Source organism: Pituophis catenifer, unplaced genomic scaffold, assembly GCF_029215685.1.
Source record: "Pituophis catenifer annectens isolate HBS135680 unplaced genomic scaffold, rPitCat1.0.hap2 SCAF_3, whole genome shotgun sequence".
Lineage (NCBI taxonomy): Eukaryota > Metazoa > Chordata > Lepidosauria > Squamata > Colubridae > Pituophis > Pituophis catenifer.
Genome location: NW_027256883.1, coordinates 196,159,273 through 196,183,911, shown reverse-complemented (window position 1 = coordinate 196,183,911; position 24,639 = coordinate 196,159,273). Strand labels below are relative to the sequence as shown.

At 38.1% G+C, this 24,639-nt stretch overlaps 1 protein-coding gene across 1 annotated transcript in view; it reads left to right on the top strand.

Moving 5' to 3' along the window:
* The window catches only part of ATP9A (ATPase phospholipid transporting 9A (putative)), a 90,815-nt gene that overhangs the window by 34,764 nt on the left and 31,412 nt on the right, over positions 1-24,639 (top strand). Inside the window, exons 6-15 of the mRNA XM_070940049.1 lie at positions 1,270-1,321; positions 2,744-2,838; positions 3,238-3,318; positions 4,946-5,021; positions 7,476-7,552; positions 9,075-9,235; positions 11,616-11,758; positions 12,212-12,324; positions 15,887-16,099; positions 20,109-20,270. Coding sequence (XP_070796150.1) covers positions 1,270-1,321; positions 2,744-2,838; positions 3,238-3,318; positions 4,946-5,021; positions 7,476-7,552; positions 9,075-9,235; positions 11,616-11,758; positions 12,212-12,324; positions 15,887-16,099; positions 20,109-20,270 — 1,173 coding nt within the window. The remainder of the gene's footprint in view (positions 1-1,269; positions 1,322-2,743; positions 2,839-3,237; positions 3,319-4,945; positions 5,022-7,475; positions 7,553-9,074; positions 9,236-11,615; positions 11,759-12,211; positions 12,325-15,886; positions 16,100-20,108; positions 20,271-24,639) is intronic.

Sequence of the window (24,639 nt, the reverse complement as noted above, 5' to 3'; positions counted from 1 at the left end):
AAAGGAAACTTTCTGAGGATATTACTGAGCACTTTCAAGGTAGAGAAGAATTAGGAGGAGAGAGAGCCTCACACTACAAAGATGAATTTGGTGTGAAGGCCTTCTCCACAAAGAGTATTCTGTTATCATTAGACTTCTTGGCAGGTTGGAGGAAACAGTCTTCAGTGGCAATCTTCCTTTTTTTTCCTGTGCAAATTAATAGAGAGACCACAGGTTCCATGGGCTTATATGGACGAGAAGAAAGGCAGCTGCCTTGAAACCAGATGTAAGAGTAAAAGGAAAACCACATCCCTGATAAGGACATTTGGGGGCAGCAGAATCATTGCAATGGAAGGAAACTTCTCCAGATTAGCTATTTGCAAAAGACAAGGATTTTTCTTTCTTTCTTGGATAACTGCTCAGACACATGTTTTCAAAGCAGTAGTTCTTGCTTATATTATCAACTTAAGTGGGAACCTTTGGAAGCGTATACATCATGACAGCTGTCAAGGCTCCATATCCTACGAAGTCTCCAAAATGAAAGTCTGTTTCACTTCAGGATAGGCCTGAAGCCTTGCTAGTATTCTGTTTCAGTTCAGTATTCAGGTTTTGTCTTTAGAAAACCCATCCACCTCTACTTCACTGGTCTTAAGAGCTTTCTCTTTTCTGGTCTTTGACAATGATTCAGGTTTAATGATCTGAATTTTATACTTTTACTTTCATTGAATGGTGGCTGTGTAAAAATATATAATAACCATTTTGATTAAGAGAATAAATGGATATGCTATTATAGCAAAAATGTTCTGTTTATTCCCATATCACTTAAATATGAAATTACAGAAAAAATAGAGTTGGAAGGAACCTTGAAGGTCATCTAGTCCAACCTCCTGCTCCAGGTCCTATACCATTTCAACTTCATTTTTCTAAATTGTCTCTTTCTATTGTGGGTGACCTAGTAAAGATTGACACTGGGATTTAAAGTTATGAAGTTGCTTGTGTAATATATCTCTATGAATTTAGTTTGGATGGAATTATACAATAATCTCTATATAATACACAATAATCAGCCTGTCTCAATGAGCTCCTTTACTTAATAATTATATTGTGCCTGTTAAATGTTTTAACTATAATATATTTTTTGAATTGTAAACCCTCCCCCAGTCATTGATTGAGATGGGCAGTTATAGAAATTGAATGAATGAAAAAATAAATCTTCTTAGATATATATTATATTTCCAGTCAAAATTATGGACTGAATATTCATTGACTGCCTTTCTTTTCCCAATGAAGAACCAACGGGTCCCTGCTGACATGATTTTCTTGAGGACATCAGAAAAGAACGGTAAACATCTGGAACCCATTGTGAAAATAACCATTAACCTTTTGCCAGTTATAGGGGACATCATAATCATTTTGAACATGTAACCTAAGTAGATACAATTTTAAACTTGGTGAGTCTGACCAACTCAAACACTCATTTTCAATAGCTCAAGCTTCCTTCTTATTTTATAATTGGTGATTTTTTTAAAAAAAACATAGAGCTTGTTTATCTTGCAGGACGTCCTGTTGTGTAAGGTCAAGCAATAAGAAGGAAAGGGAGATTGATGTGGCATGTTGGCGGTAGCTTGGGCTTCATTGAGCTTCAGATTAGCTTCTCTTCTGAGATGTCCCACCATTTGTTCAGGCAGCTTGCAAACTCTCGGCTACCACAGCTTTATGTTTATGTAATCAGCAATTCTGAAGCTTCTTCATAATATTTATTTACTTCTACCTAAATTGAACTGTGGGAAAAGAAAAGCACAATTTTAAAACTACTTCGTAAAGTGAAGACAGTGGGATCCTGCCTGGGTGTGATAATATTTATCAAGGGAACAGCTGCCAGTAGCACTGTTGATTCAAGTGCAATCATATTATAGTCATGGTGGCCACAGTCAAATTGTTTGTAGGTCACACAGAGACTGTGACCCACATCAAAAGATGGTTTGGAGGCACACATGGAGCTGCTCTCAACACTGAAGTTATAGGGTTATTATTTGGCTTAATCTTAGCACCTCCCCCCCAAAAAAAGAATGATGTATAAAAATAAAAACCTCTGTATTTGCAGCTTATCTCCAGAGACAATTCTGATTTGTGCAAAGCACCAGTGTTTTGTGTCTGGTACAAACTAAAGCTGAAGGACTGGCCCACAATGCCTCTGCCAGTGAAAATGGAGCTTGGGAGGGCTGCACACAGCCCTCCCGAGCTCCGTTTTTGCTGGCAGAGCACTCAAGCCACCACAGATGCCCCCAACACGAGTGGTGTTGAGCTGGCCATGCCCACCCAGCTCTCCGAGGTCAAGCACAACCCTGATGAAGCAGCCCTCAATGAAGTTGAGTTTTGACACCAAAGTTTTAGAGACTACTGCATGGATGATGTCCTTTCTGACATGAAAGTGATGGAATCTTCACCACCACCTTACATGAAGTCCAACATGCAAGGACGGGACCGCATTGAGGAAGGCATGTCTAGTTCTATTGACTACTCTATTTTTTTCTCAGCATGCCGTCTGCTGGTTTTTTGTTATTTTTGTATGGGGAGCCCCTCTGATCAGTCCCACAATTAATTATAGGTAAAACACATCTCAGATCACTGAGTTAAGATTCTTCCCCTACTGTACCATGTAGGCTAAACCTTTCTATAAAGAATTTGCTTTAAATAATGAGGTATCATATTTCCTATGTATAGCATGGGAGGGAGAAATTAACTCAGATGAATATTTCTATAGGGTCTTGCTTTCTCCGAACGGATCAGCTGGATGGTGAAACAGATTGGAAACTGCGCCTGCCTGTCAGCTGTACTCAGAGGTTACCTACTGCTTCTGTACGTAACACAAACGTTGTTTTAATTATACAACCTAACGTGCCATTAAAAAAAAATATCTCCCAATGACATATTTGTTTTCCAAACCAATTTGTAGCTTATGTGCTAAGTTAAATCTTGGTGGTTTATTTGAGCATATCTTGGCCTCTGGTTCCTATAGGAAAGATAGCTAATTCTGTCAGGGGTTCAATCCTAACCATCTCAAGGTTGACTCAGCCTTCCATCCTTCCAAGGTTGGTAAAATGAGGACCCCGGATTGTTGGGGGCAATATGCTGACTCTGTAAAGTGCTTAGAGAGGGCTGTAAAGCACTATAAAGCGATATATAAGTCTAAGTGCTATTGCTATTATAATGAATTTTGCCCCTTTTCTGTCTTCATGCTCTCATCTTCCTTTGTAGGACCTTCTTCAAATCAGGTCATATGTGTATGCAGAGGAGCCAAATATTGACATCCATAACTTTGTTGGGACATTCACAAGAGTAAGCATTGCCTTTGTTGTTTAATAAAAGAAAAAAGTAAAACTTAGAAACTTCAGGAGAGTATTGGGCTTATAAAACAATATTTGGAGATGTTCTACATGTTCCATATAGATTTTAGACCGAGATAACACTTTTCGAAATGATTTCTGTTTGGGACATGTGCTGGATGAATGATCTTTTCATAAGGAGGGATTTTGTTTTTTGAAAGTGATATATAACAGAGAGATTTGCCCTATAACCTCCCAGCTTTGTCCCAATCAACAATTGCACCTTAAAGCTTGGAACTTTGGAGGAAAATGTTCAAGTTGGTAGCTAATGACTCCTTTCATTAAGCTCCAAGTTGCCTTGGAGAGTGCAGTTTTTATACCTGGGGAGTACACAGCTTTCAAGATAAAAATTATTCCATGGGTAATTGTAATTAATCTAAACAAACATGTTTGGAGATGAACAGCATAAAATGTAGTTTGTTCTTGTACTACAGTCTTGTAAGAGGAAATAATAGAATTGGCACTGAATTTTTCTTTTTTAACAACACATCATCAAATATAATTGTCCAATTTTCTAATCAACATAAAGCATGGGAAATGGTTTAGACACTAAATCATTGCTTGTCTTAACTACGTTTATTAACAAGTGATAATGGTTAGTACATCTGTAGCATTAGACAATTATGGTAAACTGTATCATCCTGGTAAATCAAAAGCTTGGTTTGTTATTTTAATATTATCTGGGAACCCAACCATTGTAACTTAATCCACTATTTAAAACAATCCATGGTTTACAGAAGGAAATTTAAAAGGGAGACATACAGCTGCTCCTTACAAGAAGGTTGTTCAATTAAAAAATGATTTGGTATTTAAAGTGCCCAGGTAGATCACTAGTTTTCATTCAAGGCAGTAAGATTGTGTTCCATACTGATAATTATTTTAATATTTTGAGTTTCCCTAAACACATCTGTTTATTCATTTCAATTGGCAAAAGGGACATGTAATGTTGGAGGGAGGGAGGGAGGGAGGGAGAGAAAAGCTGGGAGGAAGAGGACAGGTGTCAGTGAATAATTTTTCCCCTGAATCTTAAAAGGGGTTCTTACTTAATATAATGTGTGAACATGACCCTGGAGTTAAGATTGTTGGTTTACATCATCCAAATCTACCTTTTATAACTGGAAAAGGCTATCTGCAGGTTCAAGCTAACATCACTGTTTTCCTTTGTGGCATGATTTATTTAAAATGAAATGCTCAGAAACAGCTACGGACAACCACACAGCATTTCCTGAACCTTTCAGATTTGAACGATAATCTATGATGTAACCAGCAGGCTGTTGAACGTACATTACCATAATCTGTCAGGGTGTTGTGTTATTGGGAGCTGCAGTTCAACTGTTGCTTCTTGTAGCCTGCACTACTGAACATCTTGACACATATCACACTCCAGCATTGGCTTCACACCTGGGGTGACAGGGAAAGAATTCTGTGGTCTTTCAGCACCTGAGGATTGAAGCAACAGTGTTGAGAGATTTAAATGTCTCTGATCATTTATGAGATTCTAGAAATGGTGTGTGAACCTTTTAAAAAAAATATATGCACAAGGTGCTTATTATTTTTGTTTTTTTCCTTGACTCTTTCAGGAGGACAGTGACCCTCCTGTGAATGAGAGCTTGAGTATTGAAAATACCCTCTGGGCTAGCACAGTAATTGCTTCAGGTAAGGCCTGATGTGTGAATTTCCCAGGGAGTATGTTAGCAATTTTTTTTTAAAAAAAATCTCTTTGTAATTGAAAATAATCATCTCTTGTCAATGGAAATTAGGGGTTGGAATGAAGTTTTCCACTTGTGCTAACACTACCAAGGGTTTGAGTTGACACCTAATTACCCCTTTGGACATTTATAGATGAGAAGACCTTTGGAATTCCAATAAATAACCTTTTGGAGAAAGCATCCACTGCCAGAATAGCACTTAATTGCTCCCTATATTGACATTTTAAATCAGTTACAGAAAGGGTGTCAGGGAGACTTTTAAAGGGAAGCTGGGATAAAAGATCCACAAATAAATGGGGTTCCCCATTTGCGACTCCAAAAGAGAACATCTGATAAAAGCAAGAGCAGATGTATCAGGCTATAGTTGGAAGAAATCAAAGGCTTTTCTCTGAAGCGTATTTCAAGAAACTATTCAGCTGTCACTCCCCTGAGATGGCTAAATATACTCACCTCTTTCTCTATAAGCTTTCCATCTTGTTGAGCACTTAAGGCATGGATGTGCCGCTTTCAGGGAGGGAAGTTCATGGTATTTAGCTGACTGAGAGGCATGTCAAAGACAGAATCCTCAGAAGAGATGAGATTAAAACAATGAGTTGGGTAATGCCAGGATGGTTTCTGTGATTTGTTTGTTCTGTGATTTACCGTAATCAGACAACTTTTGTGCCATGTGTTGCCTGCATTCTTTGCTGAAGCTTCCCTGAAACCTGGCACCCTCTGATGTGTTGTCCTTGCAGCTGGCAAAATTCACAGCCAGCCTAACAATTGGCTATGATTCCTGAGAGCTGCCGTTTCAACAGATCTGAATACAACAGTTTGAGGGATGCTAACTTCTATATATGATTTTTATATAAAATTTACTGGAGTAAAAATTCTTAAATTCTCCCAAAAGGTTTATGTAGTATAAGATGCCACTGAATCTTTAATGTCAAAGAAAACTAACCATAATTTATAGTATTGGGATTAATCATGATACCTCTCCTTAGTTATATTTTAAATTAAAATTATATCTTGTATAGTTTTGGTTTTAGCTGTACATCTTTTCTCTTGACACTAACAATTTTAATGTTCTGGCCTCTAAGCATCATTATTTACTCACCCCCCCCCAAAAAAGATTGCTCTGCTGATTTTAACAACAGAATATATGTTTTATTGTTTTATTTTTGAACACTATTGGTATTCTCCAATTATTGTACCTATGCATGTAAATTGTATTGGTTAAGACCTGTTTATAAATTAATTAAAATGCATGAATAAATTGATTACCAGTGCAAATCATCATCCTAGGTTCCTTGGTGGCACTTTTGTGGAGCCCAAATATATCTAGAGCAGGGGTGTCAAAAACTGGATTTCTTCGAGGGCCGGATCAGCATTGTAGCTCTCCTCTGTGGGCCGGTGGGGGGAGTGGGGAGCAGGGGGAGATGGGATGGCTGCCTCCTGAAGCACCCTGCTGGCCAAAACAGGGTGCGGGGGGGGCTGTGCACAGCCCCCTCTACCCCATTATCGGCCTGAACGGCCTCCTGTAGCACTTTACCAGCCAAAATGAGGCCCTCCATGGCCTCCATCAGTACTTTGCCGGCCAAAAACAGGTCACGCTGAGGCCTCCTGAGGCCCCTGCATGGCCCATTTTTGGCGTCCCCAGCCTCCAGCAGCACTCTGCCAGCCAAAAACAGACTGTGTGGAGGCCTCCGTTTTGGCCAGCAGAGGCACCGCGGGCCAGTCCTTTGATATTTCCAGGCCAGCCCCACAGGCTGGATTTAAGCACTCTGCAGGCTGGATGTGGCCCGTGGGCCTTGAGTTTAACACCCCTGAACTAGATCATCTTTCTCCAATTTCGCAAACTTAAGATATTTTAAATTACACTTTCCATCAGTCCCAGACATCTTAATCAACATTGGCTTGAGAGATTGCCATTTTAATCCAGCATACTTGAAAGGTTTCAAGTTGAAGGACATTAGCACACATCTACCATACATCACAGTCTAGAATAGTGTTTTATTCTTTGGCATTGTTGTATTCTTGCCAAAAAGATTAGTCAACATCAGTCAACATTAGTCTTTTTTGCCAAAAAGAAAAGTCAACATTATTGGATTCTATGAATCAGATATCTTGCAAAAAGAAAAACACAGCTTAAATATTAATGATATACAGTGTACCCCACTGACGTTTTCATAGAATGTATAATCTGGTTAAATGGTTCAACTACATGTTCAAGGTACACAATTGCACTGAATCATCCCTGATAAGTGACCATCAGCATCATTTGAAACCTCCAGTGAGAAAAAGGCCAGCTCTTTCCCTGGAAGGCCGTTCTAGTGCACTATATATATATGTGAGAACAATAATTATGTAATAACTTATATGAACAGAGTGTAGGACTGGTGTTTTTACTTCAATCCTTTAGGAACAGTTGTGGGAGTTGTTCTCTATACAGGCCAAGAGTTACGCAGTGTCATGAATACCTCAAATCCACGCAGTAAGGTAAGAGAAATGATTTCCTCATTAACTATTTATTCATTAAATTTATATGACCACATTACTTGCACACAGGTGACTCTGAGCTGCTGACAACATAAACTCGTCAGCGTTCTGAGTAATGCACCCATCAAAAGTAGAACTCCGAGGCAGGTAGATTCCTCAAAGAACAGCTTTATTGGATACATCATATCGGCATAGCTGATAAAAACCAACTCTGAAAATTCCCATGGTTTTCACCTAATTAAAAGTGAAAGTTCCACCCTTCCCCCAGGTCATCATTTACATTGTCTAATGGAGGTGTTGGTCATTCACTTGGTTACTCCACTTTTCCTCTCTCAGCCATTTGTTGAAATGACCTTGGTTCCCGCAGGAAAACTTTGTTTTGACGGCCAAGTCAGGCTATCTATTTTCCCCACTCCCTTTCCCCCTTATGCCTTGTGGCAACCATGAAGCAGCAAAAGATGCCTTCAGCAGGGTTGACACTCATCTCTTTTACTTGGTCTTTAAAGCTAGCTTTGCCAATAAATATGAAAACTTGTATAGTCCATTTTAGATGCCTGATCATATCTGTCACATGTCTGACATGTGTCACTCGGGTGTGCAAATAAAGCATGTTAGATGAACAATGTAAAGTATGAGTTCTCAGACAGTGACTTCATGTCAACTGGTTCCCACAGGAGAATTACAGAAACCAGATCTTTGGTCATCCACATCAATATCACCTGTGTGTCTGCATACAGAAAACAGTGTCAAGGAGAAGGGGCTAGCTTAGTTTATATTTATTACAGTCAGAGGACAGCTTTTTGAAGTAAAAAAAAAAAATCTGAGTACAGCACAGTTACAAATATAACCATCACTGATAATGTTACCTAGTTATGGTAATGAAACATCTGCAAGAAAACAAGCCAGCTCAGAAAGTACCAAGGACCTCTCATTACAAATATAAATATACAGATATACAGAGGTAAAAATATCAATATAGCTGTAGAAATAACAATGTACCACAAAAATAAAAAGGGAGCCATGAATAACTATTAAGACAATAATACTAATTTATAGGATCACCTGATCTTCTGATCCCTATACCTAGAAGAATATTGATCATCTGAATCAATCTTGCCTTGTTTGATGCCTTCTGAGTAGAATTGGAGCATTTAAAATTTAAAGTAACCTTAGAGCATGGGTATCAAACTTGATCGTGTCATGGGCCAGATCGTGACATATTGCGACATTTTTTGCCTTTGCGGAGCCAGGGTGGGTGTGGCCTGCATGTGACATATCCAGCCCGCAGGCTGCAAGTTTGACAGGCCAGCCTTAGGGGTTCAATCCCTGGCCAATGCAAGATCCCCTCCTACTTTTTATTGGAAGTCAACTGTTGATGCCCTGTTTAAAAAATCTGAACTAGGGAAAGTTGTGCTATATCTTTTTTTAAAAAAACCTGGAGTAGTGTGTGACCATATTTTAGTTTGATACCTGCTCCAGTTGCAATAATTGTTAATGCAAACAATCATTTTCTCTTTTTAAGATTGGTCTCTTTGACTTGGAAGTTAACTGTCTAACCAAGATACTCTTTGCGGCCTTGGTGGTGGTCTCCCTTGTCATGGTCTCCCTCCAACACTTTGCTGGCCGCTGGTACCTTCAGATCCTCAGATTTCTTCTTCTGTTCTCAAATATCATTCCTATCAGGTATAAATGTATTTGTTGTACTCCAGTGGTGGGATTCAAAATTTTTTACTACGGGTTCTGTGGGTGTGGCTTGATGGGCGTGGCATGGCTTGAGGGGCGTGGCTTGGTGGGTGTGGCAGGGGAAGGATACTGTAAAATCTCCATTCCTCCCCACACCAGGGGAAGGTTACTGCAAAATCCCCATTTCCTCCCGATCAGCTGGGACTCGGAAGACAGAGAATAGATGGGGTGGGGCCAGTCAGAGGTGGTGTTTACCGGTTCTCTGAACTACTCAAAATTTCTGCTATTGGTTCTCCAGAATTGGTCAGAACCTACTGAAACCCACCTCTGTTGTACTCCTTTAAAATAGAGTTGTATTTTTGAGGTTCTTCTTCATTTGAGCCTTACTCAAACTTCCATAAATGATTTACTCCATATCCTTAACATCAGCCTAGTTGCTTTTTATGTAACTACTCTTGTTATTTTCAAGTGAAAAGTGCTTCCTTGAAGGCTAAAGCAAGCATGCTAGAAGTTCTTGCATGATGTAATTATTGATAGGTTTTACAGTTTCAGGCCATTGTGAATTCTGCATGAATGGGCTAGATGAGTTTTAGGATTATGCAATCTCTTAGGGACATGTGGGTAGGAAGTATCAGTCTTTCATTCCTCATTAGGAGCAAAACAAATCCTGTGCTTTAAATAAATCACAGTTCCCAAATCTGTGTGTAACAACAAGTGAACAACCTTCCTATACTTACAGAGTAAAGCGAGCAAGAACTGCTTGCAAGAACTGACTAATTTATGTGTATAATTCATCTGTATATAAATTATAGTTTGCAGCCTGAAAAAGGCCTGTAGAGCTGTGAAAATTTAGAGCAAAATTTAGTGCTGAGGAACTTGGGATCCTCTGTTGCTCTAACACTTCCACCAGTGTCATTGCCTGGACTGACTGACTTGGTTAAATGATGGAGTTCATTAGCATTTGGCGTGCTTTGATTTCCCAGCTCTAGTTTGGGGAATCATCACAAGTATTCCTTATTTTTAAGAAATTCATTTACAATTTTTAGCTTGATGTAAGTCATATTGATAAAGAGCATTTTAAATATAGGAAGTATAAATATTAAACATAGAAAACAAGTGACAATTCTCTATGTGGGGAACTCTAAAATTCCTCCCTATGCTGAACTGTTGTTCTTAAAAAAAGGCTGGATCCATTCTTCATACTAAGCCATAATATGCATAGTCATCCATTCTTCATCATTTTGATACCCATTAAAAAAATTTCATGATGCATTCTTTTTGTACTTGTGTCACAGCGTGCAGAAGAGTCTGCATAGTGATATCACTAGATGTCACTTGCCTTCCCTTGTTTCCTACAGTGAATGCCAATGATAATGTGGTTTACTTTGAGCTTAGTACAATGGTGAACCAGAACACTATGGCTTATCCAACAAATCTTAGTTAAAACCCACTAGGTGTTATGTTTGAAAACAGCTGGAGATCCAGGTCATGAATTTCCCAAATATCACGTAGCTTAACTATGAGTTTTGAACTGGATTACAACATACTCCCTATTACATTGTTTGCTAATAATGGCCAGAGTTCAAATAACTGCTTCAGACCACAACTTACCTTGAAGCGATTTTTATTTGATACGATCCTAAGTACTGGGTTACAAATGTCATTTGGAGGAACACTCTGTGGCTTCAGAAATGAGAGAATGTGTTTATATAAATCCCGTGTAAGAAAGTAGCATCTGGTTCAGACCTTATCTAATTTTTATCATGGTGTTGTCCACTGATAGTTGCAATCCCACATACCGTATTTTTTGGAGTATAAGACGCACTGGAGTATAAGACGCACCTTAGTTTTTGGTGAGGAAAATAAGAAAAAAGCTGATTGGCAGGTGGATTGGCCTCTGGGAATACCCCCAATCAGCTGTTCCCAGAAGTGAATTTTAGCAACAGGTTCCTTGGTTGTGAGCTCTGTGCCTTGTTTTTTTTTTTGTTTTGTTTTTTTTTTTTTTTTGCCTCTGAAACTCTGTTTCAGAAAAGCCTCTGCCTCTGAAAGCCTCCAAAACAGAGCTCTGTTTGGGGGATTTTTTTTCTGAAGCTTCGTTTCTGATGCTTTTTACAGCCTCTCAAATCTCCATTTGAGAAGCCGGGCGGGGCTACATTCGGAGTATAAGACGCACCCAGATTTTCACCCTCTTTTTTTGGGGAAAAAGGTGCATCTTATACTCCGAAAAATACGGTATATAGATGGAACCAAATTGGGGTAAATTGCAAGGGACCAAACCTCTTCAAACATCCTTCATACCAAATTTTAAGTCATGTTTTGAGTAAACTCCTAATAACAACCTATTGTTGCTTCTTCCTCATCTTCTCTTCCTTTTATGTAGTTTACGAGTGAATCTTGACATGGGAAAAATTGTCTACAGTTGGATGATCCGGAGGGATTCTAAAATTCCTGGCACAGTAGTTCGATCTAGCACAATCCCAGAGCAACTAGGCAGAATATCCTACTTGCTTACTGATAAGACAGGTATTTTCATATATAATTTTTTGCAGGACACAGAATCAAGGTTCTGTTGCAATTATTTGTTGTGTTGTGAAAGATCTTAGTGCCTTTTTCTGAATGTACAAAATGGATATGAGATACATGACAACTTGATAGTACTTTCAGTTTTGAATGGTATGCTGGGCATTGCTCTTTAAATAGCAGTGGCTGGATGAAGTAGAACAAGCAAATTTAATTCTAGTTATACTTAATTAATATTTTAAAAATGGCTAAAACTTTAATGTATTTATTAATTTTCTGATTTATTTTAACTTTAAAGATTACAATCTGTAACAATATTTTGATATCTCTCGGGATGCTTTTCTTGGTAATGCATGGTCTTTAGGTTAAAGCAGTTCTGGTGTTAGAGACTTAGAAATGTTTCTTGGTGTTTAATTTGCTCTTTTTGTGCCATAATATGTAATTTTCCTATTCTAGGGACTCTAACACAGAATGAGATGGTTTTCAAACGTGTCCATCTTGGAACAATGGCTTATGGGTTTGACTCCATAGATGAAGTTCAGAGCCATATCTTTAGCATATATACACAGGTAAGCAAAATTATGAGGCTATGTCAGAGTTAAGGAATGATAGAATTAAAAGATGTTGCTGAACCATAATTCTGGCATCAGGAAATGATGTTTTCGTACTGTTTCTGTACGGAAGATGAAAAATCAGCTAAGCCAAAGAATCCAGCAACCTCCGGAGGGCCATGAAACTCCCGCTTGTGGCATATACTACAATAAATCCTGAAAAATTAAACTTTTTGTTAAACACAGCATTTAGTGCTACATGGCACACTGTTTTGAAATTGAGTAGCATTTCCTTCATTTGTAAAGCATTTCCTTCATTGTAAAACCTATTCCTGGTTTTCTCTCCATACTACTTTTTCCAGTTTTCATTTCCATAGAAAATCTGTTGAGAAGGGGAAAAAATTAGAATGGTAATGATTGCACAGTGTCTTATAACAGGGCTTTTTTTCTTTTTTCTTTTGCCTTCAAATCAGTTTTGATTCCTGCCAACTGTCTGGACAAGTTCCTTCAGTTTTCTTGGCAGAGTTTTTTGGAGGTGGTTTTCCATTATATAAATTGAACAAACAAACAAACAAACAAACTCCTTCTAAGGACTGAGAGATAAGAACTGGCCCAAGATGGGACTAGAACTCAGTCTCCTGGTTTCTAGCCTGGTGCCTTAAGCACTAGACAAACTGACTCTTTAATAGTAGGACACATTTTCTCCATGCTGCATGATTCTTGCAATAACAAAAATTTAATATTAGAGAAATAATGGAATTAACCCAGACCTTTAGCTGAATGTCTTAAAAAATCATGTTATTCATTTGCTTCTCCAATAAAGACAGAAATAGTGATTTATCTTTTCTGGCTAGAGACATTTTAGCTTCTGTTTTTAAATAGATGTAGAAGATGGGAAGCAAATAACACTTAACACTAGCTTTGTTTTTGTACACCTTCTTTCCACAAATCAGAGTAATAGGAGAGGTACAATTGGGGGCAGGAAAAGCTTGTGTTTTTTTTTAAAGTGAAGATTTTAAAGCTCTTCAAACTCTATAATAAATTTGCTTCAAAGGTGGAACAGGATCACATCTTCTGGTCTTGCCTCCTTCTCGCCCACCCCACCCTGCCTTCAGCACAACCCAGAGGTTGACACACCTGCAGCAATACCACAAAACATCTTTGGAAACCCCAAACTTAAACTAACAAAAATAGATGTCCAACAGTTTACAAAATGTGTTGATCTTGTGAGATTTCAGCCACTGGGCCGTGGCCATGCAATATCCTGAAAAAGGTTACTGGCCTCAGCATAATCTGACAATGACCTTGTATGGGTAAATGATATTAATCCAGGTTCTGTATACACAATCAGGGACCTTTAAATAGGCTGCCTCCTAGATAATTTCTCCCCATCACAACCTAACTGGAAGCAGGAAAAGTAGATCTGCAGATCACTGTTCTATTTCCTGGCTCCAACCTGTAGCCAAGATCAACTTTAATTAATATAGTTTCATTTAATAAGATGAAAGAAGCAGCTAACAGTGGTAAGGGATGTCTCAATGAGTGCAAGCTTAAACATAATTGAAAGGTTAGAATCTCTGGTAATTGGAAGCATTTGCTGGCCATGATTCATTTAAATTGTAGTTCTGATTCATTGCTCTAATTATTGGTACCATGCTATGCCCTTTGACCTGGAAGTGAAACTTTTGTCCTCTTGACACAAGAGGTTAACAGAACAGGAAACTCAATGGTTATATATTCCCCTGTGACCAGCATAATTTAGTAATTGTGAAATTACCTGGAAGGTTTGGTGCAGACTCTGAAAACAGTAATAAAAATTAAAACTTTCGACCCTCATATCTGCCCACTTGGGTTTATTTTTTCCTTTTCTATGTTTATAACATCATATCCTATGCATTAAACATCTTTTGCTAAGTTTGCTTTCCTGTAAATTTATATTTTTATGGAGCTTAATGCTACCAATGAAAAGTAATCTGTCCTCTCTTGATCAATGAAGAACATTCCTGTACAGTTGTCCTTTTGATGTTGTTGATTGTCTAAATTGAGGCATACAATGGATAGACCAGGAACTACATAGATGGTGGTAGTGGTTTGTTCTTTTGAATTTGTTGCTTAGTTTCTGAATGTTTTGTCACCAGGCTAGGTAACATCAGTAGAACTTTCAGTTGAAGTGAAGTCTTGTTTCAGTTCTCTTCTGCTTTTATAGGTCTTATATGATCAGTTGGTCATGTGGCTGATTGGTCATGCTGAGTGAGGCTTAGTTGTCTGGTGTGGCCAAGACACATAGATGTCTTGGCAATGTACATTGATTAGCATCCAACACCCACTTCTGTAAAATTAGCAACAAGGAAAAGCATTTTCCCTCCCCTCTAAATTTTGATTGGTGAAATTCGTAGGACACGACAATGATCTTAGTAGTGTTATTGATAACAAATTCCCAGCTGAAGCATGTCCTTAGGAATACTTGGTTGATCTAGACTAAAGAATTATAGGATCTGCTCCTTAGAATAATGTTGAGATGGGAGAACAATTGATGAGAGCTCCTACCATGTTGTATTATCCTTCACAGCATAACAGTAACAGTAATTAACAGTAACAAGTAATTTTACAAGGAGTTATTTGAGATAAATGTTGTTTTTATTTTCTTCCTCTCCCTGAGGTTAATTTACTGTGGTGCTATAACATTGCCAACTCTTTTGCTTCCTTCATTATAATGTTATCCAACAGGGCGGATCTTTGGTGTTGGTGAGGACAATTTATCTCACCAGACATTCCCCATATAATAAACTATATGATTAACAGTAAGATTAGTCATAGATCCCTAACTGTTCTGTCTCAGCCACCCATTTCTATAAGATTATTTATGATCTAGTCATCAAATGCACAAGCCCCTTCTCCCAACTCCAAATATTCAGTATTCAAATATTCATATCAATTACTATGGTCAAAATGTCTTAAGGTTATGAAGACAACAATGCTGAGAGAGAGAGATTATTCTTGCTAAAAGTATCTTCCAGATGCACAATGTTTCAAGGGGCCATTTATCTCTTGAACACTTAATTTTGAAAGTGAATGCTGCTATGAAGTTAAACTTCACTGAATAATGAATTTATTCCATATGCTGAGAAGTAGCTGACCATGCACAATTGTCCAAATGTCCATTAATTGTGTTTCTAAGTGTGCTTTAAATTTTTTTTATTTGTATAGAGTGTGTTGCCATCCTTAGAATACTTTTTGCAGACAGACTGAAAAATGAGGGGGGGAAACCTTGTGTATGTTTAAATCTCATTGACCTCAGTGGGAACACATAAGAGTGCTCCTAACGTTGTAACTGCTTACTTTTAAACTGTTTGGGCAATATGTTCATTTATCCCATAGAAACAGGACATTTTGAGGAAATGGTACACTAGATAAATTCTTTCTAATTGCCTTTGTGGGCTAAGCAAATAAGTTAATTACTTTTTCTGTCCTACAATGTATTTTTATCATCAGTTTTGATCTTCAGAATGGCCAGACTCATAAGGAGAGTATTAATTTCAGGATATTAATTGCAATCAGCCTCTTTTCCCCTCTCTTCTAGCAGTCACAGGAACCACCTGTTTTAAAAGCACCCAGCCTGGCTACCAAAGTACGAAAAACCCTGAGCAGCCGTGTCCATGAGGCAGTGAAAGCAATTGCGCTCTGCCACAATGTGACTCCTGTCTACGAATCGAATGGTGTGACAGATCAGGCTGAAGCTGAGAAGCATTATGAAGATTCTTGCAGGGTGTACCAAGCTGCTAGTCCTGATGAGGTAAAATGGTCCTCAAAAGAATGTTATTGTCTTTTTATTTCTTAATATGCCTTTTTTCCCCCCTTTTGTTTTCCAAATACGGTTAATGGTATTTTGATGGATAATGTAAGTACAGCTGTTAAATTTCTTATGACATTAATGCTTGGAATTTATCCATGGCAATGTAATTGGTTTATATAAATAAGATTTCTCAAATCATACAATTTTCTTTTATTTCCATTCAATTATGTCTAGTTTTCTTGGCAAGATTTTTCAAAAGTGCCTTCCTAGGGCTGAGAAGAAATTAGCGGCCCCAGGTCATCCAGCCAGCTTTGTGTCCAAGGAGGAACTAGAACTCACAGTCTCCTGGTTTTTAAGCTGATGCCTTAACCACTGCTCCAACTGACTCTTACAAGCAAATATACCAGAATTTTATTTTGTTTTAAAAGTTAAATCTTTCATGATAAAATCCTGTCTTGGAAGAATATAATTTCTTTGACAATATTGGCAATATAAGTCTTCCATTGTCTTCACCCCTAAAAAGCTGGCTTCCTTCTTTTTTTTAAAGAAAGAAAAAAGCTAAAGTTACTTTTCTGAATTTTGATATGGCTAAGCCATTCCCTGTAGGAAATCAGTGAAATGTTGCTTTAACAGACTTCTAAAAATCTACCTTTGAAACTTTATAGTAATAAAATATTGTTAAGTCAGGAAGAGCAGTTAATGTTGAAATTCGAACAAAACCTTGAAGGTCCATCTCCCTAACCCCCCTTTTTCTGAAGAAAAAGGATAATTTCTACCAGTTGGCACAGCATTCATTTCCTGAAACACAAAGCTGGGTTTCCTACATTTGTTTCCGGTGTGCATTCCTGGGCCAAAGCTCCTGAAAGCATCTTTATAGAGAGATCAGTTACAGCCTCTGGGGCTCTGTCATTCTGTCTGATTGAGGCCTTACAGTAACCAAGGGGAAATTAAGTAAGAGGTAGAATCTGATCAGATAACTTGCCCAGGAGAAGACATGACCAAGTGGCCTTTAACCCCCCCAAAACACCTCACCACTTCCCAGAATGTGAAAAAAATGTGTCTATCAACTACATTACAAGCAGCTGTTCACAAGGATCCTGCCATCAAAATGAGATTTTGAGGAAAAAGTAAGAAGGGTCTCTTTATATATCTCCATAGGTCTGAAGTGGCATTAATCAATAGCCTTGTTGGCCAATAAATTCAGATGAGTTCATGAGCAAGGAGTGTTCAATTGCTAGAAAGTTACAGGAATGCTAGCCAGTAATTAGAGGGCTATAGCAAGACTATTGTCTTACATATTGATATAGAATTTCATGGCTGGCATCAAAGTAGCAATGAGCTTTTGGGATGAACAGCCATGATCTAGTTTGCTTTAGATCTGATGTTTCATCAGACGCTGTGGTTGGCATCTTCAGAGACGGAGTGTGTTGCCTTGTGGTGTACCTTTCTATGTGCTTCTGAAGATGCCGGCCACAACATTGGGTAAAACGTCAGAACTAAATCAAACTAAACCATGGGCGTTCAGCCCAAAAACATATCACTGCTCCACTGCCATCTTATGCTGTGGTAATCACCAGAATTACCCTGCGGTAATCCTAGGAATTTCCTTTATAGAAGGATCATTGGAGATCTTTTGCATTTTTAAGAGAAGTGTTTACAGGTGCACAGATGAAATGAGAGCTAAGCAAGCAAGGAAGCCCCTTCAGAGAGGCAGTTTTTGGTTTAATGCAGGCTGTGGCTTACATAGACCAATGCCAGATTGTTAATCGGCTACCACGTTCCTAAAAGCCACGTGCCTTTCCCTTTTATTAGATCTAGATTCACTAATCCATCAGCTAAGAATAGCATTTTAACAACACGTCACTTAATGCCTGGAATAACATATGTAACTATCACATAGTCACATTAAACCGCATACCAGCTGTGCCTTCTTTTTTTCAGTTTGAGGGCAAAGGAGGAGAGAGATTGGTCAACCCAAACCATTTGACCTCAAGGATTGGATTTTTGGCTTACCACTTTTTCTTGCATGTGGTAGAAATCCCTGCATAAAAGTCCTCTATTCGAGAAGCTTAATCTCATCTTCCTCAAATAATGATTTTATTAAGTTCCTCCTCACCCAGCAACACCCTTTCATGATGACTGTCACGTACTCACAGCAAACTCATATTTTGAATAAAGATAGGTAGCCAAAGCAATACGATTGACAGAAAAGACAGATACCATCAAGGGAAATTTTTAAATGTGCCAATTTCTTAAAAGGTGAAACATTCCCCACCCCCAGTTCACCTCAATGAGAAGTTTGCTCTCATTAGTGGAAAAATGCTGACTAAAACATGTGAGAGGGGAAGAAAAAAAGAGTAGAAATTAATGAGAAATTATTGAGCGTCTTGAAAACTGGCTTCCCTGAGGAAGAAGCAATCCATGCTGCATTTTTTTGGTTGCAGCTCCTTTGTGCAATTTACATAGAGGTAGTCCTCAACTGAGTACCAGAATTGAGCCCAAATTTTCCATTGCTAAGCCAGACAGTTGTTAAATAAATTTTGCCCCATTTTTCAATATTACTTGCTACAGTTGTTAAGTGAATCACAGCAGTTGTTAAGTTAGTAACATAGTTGTTAAGCGAATCTGGCTTCCCCATTGACTTTGCTTGTCTGAAGGTCGCTAAAGGTGATCACATGACATCAGGACACCGCAACTGTCATAAATGCATGCCATTCGCCAAGTGTCTGTATTTTTATCATGTGACCATGGGATGTTGCAACAGCCTTAAGTGTGAAAAACAATCATAAGTCACTTTTTTTTTCAGTGCCTTGTAACTTCAAATGGTCACTAAACTAATGGTTGTAAGTTAAGGACTGTATGTCAAATAACATTGCTAAAGCACAAGACGCAAGAAAAGCTTGCTATATGACAGGGGTGTCAAACTGGGAGCCCGTGGGCCAGATGCGTCACATGCAGGCTCTGCACATGGGAAAACATCGCAAAACATCATGTGAAGGCAACGTGGCATGGTGAGTTTGACACCCATGCTATATGGGAAGCTAATAATGGCTGCAGCCTAGGAAGGTTCATTGATGGGAGTATATCCTGAAATTAGTCTCCTATTCCATATCTTATTAGATAATATTTGGGCAAAGAGATGCAGAGGAAATATTTGGGCGTGTTAGTTTCAGAGTAATTCATTGGAACTCACAGTGAAAGATAAATTGATCCTCACACTCATTAATCATTGTATTCATAAATTGTTATTTTCTCAGTATTTTCTATATTTTCTCCTGTCCTAGCAACATGGTTGATGTTAAGGCAGAGTATTTTCCTTTTCCTTTCTTCATCATGGGGGAAAAAATATTAAAAAAAAAAAAGGTTGGCAACAACAACAACAAAAAAAAACCCCACAATGTTGTTAACAACTTTTTAAAATTTATCCAGAGAAAAATTATTTAACTTTGCAAGGATTGTACTGTATGTAGCTAATGGAAAGCATTGGGACAAAAGCTAATTCACTGTTACTTTATTCTTGTTTCAGTGTACCTTTCAGGGTGCTGAAGTTGCTCAGTCATTTACCTTTGAGATTCTCGAGCAGTATTTCTCAACCTTGGTCACTTCAAGATACGTGGACTTCAACTCCCAGAATTCCCCAGCCAGCATGCTTGGCTTCACACATCTTGAAGTGCCAAGATTGAGAAACACTGTTCTAGAGGGATGGGATGAAAGGAGAGCAAGATTGGGAACCCCAGGCTCCTGGATACGTCATTCTCTCAATTGCTGTCATATTCCCAACCCCAACCATATAAACCACATCTGCTAGTCCCAGGTGTTATCAAATTAGAAAGTCACTTCTAGCCATGGCAAAGGCTGAGGAATCCAAGAGAGGAAATGGTACAGTTAATAATCGAATCACTTTCTTCTTCACTTTGCCTTTTTCCCTCCTCCCTCCTGTTGCATTCGCTTGACCTCTGAACCCACTAGCTCAGCAGTCTATCTGACCTGTGACTTCTCTTGTGCTTAGGTGGCCCTGGTGCAATGGACAGAAAGTGTTGGCTTGACACTGGTTGGAAGAGACCAGGCTTCTGTGCAGCTGAGGACTCCTGGTGGCCACATTCTAAACTATACCATCCTGCAGATTTTCCCCTTCACGTACGAAAGTAAACGAATGGGGATTATTGTTCGGGTAAGATGAATAAGCACACGGAGAGAAGCATTCTCTGTAAACTGGGGTGAGATTTCAGGGTTTTAGGAACCAATTTATTGTGGGTGGGTGGTTATACAGTCAAATATTTAGACTGGATTTGGCATTTTTAACCACCTATCAAGTCCTTCCCAAGGGTCTGGGATAGGCAGATGTTGCTGCTTAATTATATTAATGATATTGTCACAGGATGTAAGCTGTTCCAAGTAAAGTTCCAAGCTGCCTTTTGCAATTGACTGATGGAGATTTTGTCAACGCCAGTGGTATTCAAGTGCTGCTCCAGATGTATTGTTGTTATTATTTCTTTATTAGGATATTTTATAAAGCAGAGACTGGTGCAAAATATGTAATTACCTGTAAATGATTCACATCTCTCTTTTTTTTAAAAAAAATAGGATTAACATATGGACATGTGTGTTACACGTGCCATAATATATAGAGACATCCTTTTCCTAATCCCTGGTTTATATAGTGCCCTTCACAAACTGTTGATGGAATTGTGATCTGCATAAAGGGAATGGCTGGGAATGATTGCTATGAAACTCCTCTGGAATCTTAATACTAAAATGTTTTGAACAGAATGGAGCTCATACCCAAAAAAAATCTGCCTAGTTTTCCAAGCTGCTTTCTTTTCCTCAGGTTAAAACTGCTGTTCTTGATAATCAATTAGGAGTCAAAAATTTATCTCCAAAAGTACTGCAAAGTTTCTAGAGACCCATCGGAAAAATCTGATCTACCTTCTAACTCCATCCTTTTGAATTTGATTATATTTCTTTCCAAGTTAATCATTCCTTATTGGCTCTTCCAGCAGTGGGGAAAATGTTCATTGATTTCTTTTTCTGCCATAAGAAAACTCCCAGTTTATAGAGAAGGTTCAGAGAGGCTGATATTTCTGAATCTTCATTTTCCTACACTTCCTACCTTCTATTATTCAAATCATAACTGCGATGTATTTCCTACATAGTAAAAGTTAAAGGTTCCCCTCGCACATATGTGCTAGTTGTTCCTGACTCTAGGAGGTGGTACTTATCTCCCTTTCAAAGCCAATGAGCCAGCGCTGTCCGAAGATGTTTCCGTGGTCATGTGGCAGGCATGACTAAATGCCAAAGGTGCATAGAATGCTGTTACCTTCCCACCAAAGGTGGTCCCTATTTTTCTACTTGCCTTTTTTACTTGCTTTTGAACTGCTAGATTGGCAGAAGCTGGGACAAGTAATGGGATCTCACCCCATTACACAGCACTAAGGATTCGAACCTCTGAACTGCTGACCTTTCAATTGGCTCAGCCACTAAGCCACTGCATCCCCTCTATTTCCTACATATGCATGCATCAGTTGGGACCATTTTTTGTTTAAGAGGATGAAAATACTGAGAGATAACATGTTGATGTATGTGATATAGAGAAATAGAAAGGGGAAAGGATCTGAGGCAATCTCAAATACAAAAGCACTGTTAGTAATAAGATGTTGGATCATATTTGTTTTACTTATAATCTTTGTGGCCGAGTTAAAAAAAAAAAAAGGCCAAATACCTTTTCTAGATTCTCTAGCTGCCTTGCAAATGGTAAAACAATTAGCAATCTCCCTCTCCCTGAGTTTTGTAGCGTCTTCTTCTTAAAGATTTGTCTGCTTTCATAGTATCTGATTCCAGGGATCCTGTTATAGCCAACAAGCTGGGCAAAATAAGACAGTTGCTGCCTCTTATTGGTAGGGAGGTAGCTGTTTGTTCAACCACAAAAACTTTCCAGTCTCTCTTCTTCTGAGCAGTTGGAATGGAGAATAATTTTTTTTTTGTTTTTTTTTGCAACTCAGAAACTGCTATTGTCATGTGTCAAGTGGGAGTTGGGGGAGGGAGGGAAAGGCCTTTGAACCTTGGCCCAAAACCAGACTATGGTGGAAAAAGATGTGGTTGAGAAACAATACAACTGGCAAATCTTTCTGCAGATTTATACTTGTAATCGTGCCATATCATGGGAATGTGCTAACCTCCTACTGAACTTGGTGAGAGGAAATGACTAATGCAAGGAGATAGTTGATATGATATTTATATTGGACAAAAGATCTAAACGCTCTTAAAACTAGTTCTGCGCTGCAGGAAGTGGACTTTCTTGTTAGTTTCCTATCAAAAAGTTATTAAAACATATCTCAACAGTTTAAACGTGTAATGCACAAACATTGATCTTAATTTGTGTTGAAAATATTTTAATGTGTTTTTTTTTTCCTGGCACCCTTGGATTTGAAATTGGAAGTTTGCATTGACAGATGACTCCATTGTCATATGTCCTTTTGTCAAAGATGACAAATAATGTGCCACTGCCATATGTAAAAGCCACTGGTATAAATAAGGTTATGGTGTTTATCTTTGTGTTGATTTCCAGCCTCAAGATATTACAGTGCTAAAGAAGATTGTTGATCAAGCTTATATAAATGTTTTTAAAAATAAAAAAAAACAGAGGAGAAGGGAGAGAAGTCCACTTAACTCTTTCTTCATCTGATGAAAGAAATCTTTTGCGTTCTTTAGCAGGTGTACTCTACAGTATCAATGGAGGAGAGAAATTTTGTATTTGGTCTTAGTGTTAAATCACATACTGTTGAGAGGTCAGCCATTCCCATCTCTACAGAAGGCATGTCTACAAGCCCAAGTCTCAACACCAAATTTAATTTCTTTTCTTTCCAACAAACAAAGAGAATCTAGGGACTGCATCTACCATTTGGGGGGAATAATGGGAAGGGCAATAATGCAAAATGACCAGGATTTTCTCTTTTTTTCCCTCCTTGGTTTTGTCAGGAAGAGATTTTTTTTTTTTTATTAAGCCTGAAAACGTACAGTAGGTACCTCCTGTGTTTTCTCAAAATTATGGAACTGTTATTACAATATTAGTTAATTGTGAGCAGAGGATTTTGAGGTTGTAAAAATGAGATTTCTGGCACTTTGTCCTATTCTAGCTTCTATAGCCTTTTAGAGATTTCCAGAACTTTTTTTTTTGGCTGGTTATCCTCTTTTCACTCTGTTTATGTTATTGAGATACTATAATCTTCCTGGATTTGCATCAAGTCTTTTCTATTAACTTCAACTGGGTTTGTTTTTTCATCTGGCTGACTGACAGTCAGCTTCCATGGATAAGGATGGATTTGAAATGAGTCTTCAGTTCTTATCTAACATCTTAATCACTGCTCCACAATGGCTCTGGGGGAATCCCAAAGATTTTAGAAGAAAAATGTGTTCGTGGCTGAAAATCATTTGGGAGGGAGAAAGAAAACAAGATCGGCCCAGCTGTAGAACTTCTGCTCAAAAGCGGAGTCTACAGAATCTGAACAGTATACATATTTCTTATTTATAGACCAACTAATAAATTTCTCTCTCTCAACATTCCCTTTGGATTCGGTGTAGTTAATTCCAGTTAGGTGAGTATAGGATTACAGCCTTAATCCTGTGATTTAATACTCACCAATTTCAAATGGATTTTTTTTTGGGGGGGGGGAAGATAATGTACATGTGTGTATTTTAACCCTAAATGTGAATTAGTGTAATGTTTTATCCTTTGCAAGAGAATGGCTGGAATGAGGAAATAGCAGTGACTTTTTTCCATGCAAAACAGTGGGAACCTGACCTCAGCCTGGGACTTCAGCCAGTAACACCTGTCATTAGATAGAACATCAACCCATTCTCCCTTCTTGATAGAACTTACATCATCAAATTCTGTTTATTTTGTTCAAACGCATAGAAAATTTACAGGTCAAGCAAAAGGCTAGGGTAGAATTGATTTCCTTGATATGCTAATATACGTGGAGAGTTTGGAGTTTGTTTTATGGTGGAGCATTCAGTCATTGGAGCACTTGCTTCAAGTATAAATTATTAGTGGACGTACACAGATGTATTACTTTGTTTGATTGTTAGTGTTAGCTCTTAGACACACTGAATTAGTAAGGAGTTCAAAGGCTATTTAGTCCACGCCCCAATGATATTAGAAGTTCATAGTTATTCCATTCTTCATAAGTGGTCACACAACTGCTAATCTTCAATAATCTTCAATAAAAGTTTTTCTACTTCCAAAATTATCTCTTCAGAAAATTCAAGCATTTAGAACAAATCTTATATCCTGTAATCTTAACCTATTACTATAGGACATACTCTTTGGAGAAACAGAAAATTTATTTCATCTTCTATATGACAGACTTGGAAATAATGGAAGAAAGTTGCAATTTAATTAACTGTTTTTCAGGCTAAATGTATCTTAGAAACTGATAATACCCAGACCAAATAGATGTAGATATTAAGAAACAAACAAGATAATACATAAATGACATATGCACATCTATTTTTTAAAAATTAGTTGCATGAGAATGATGATC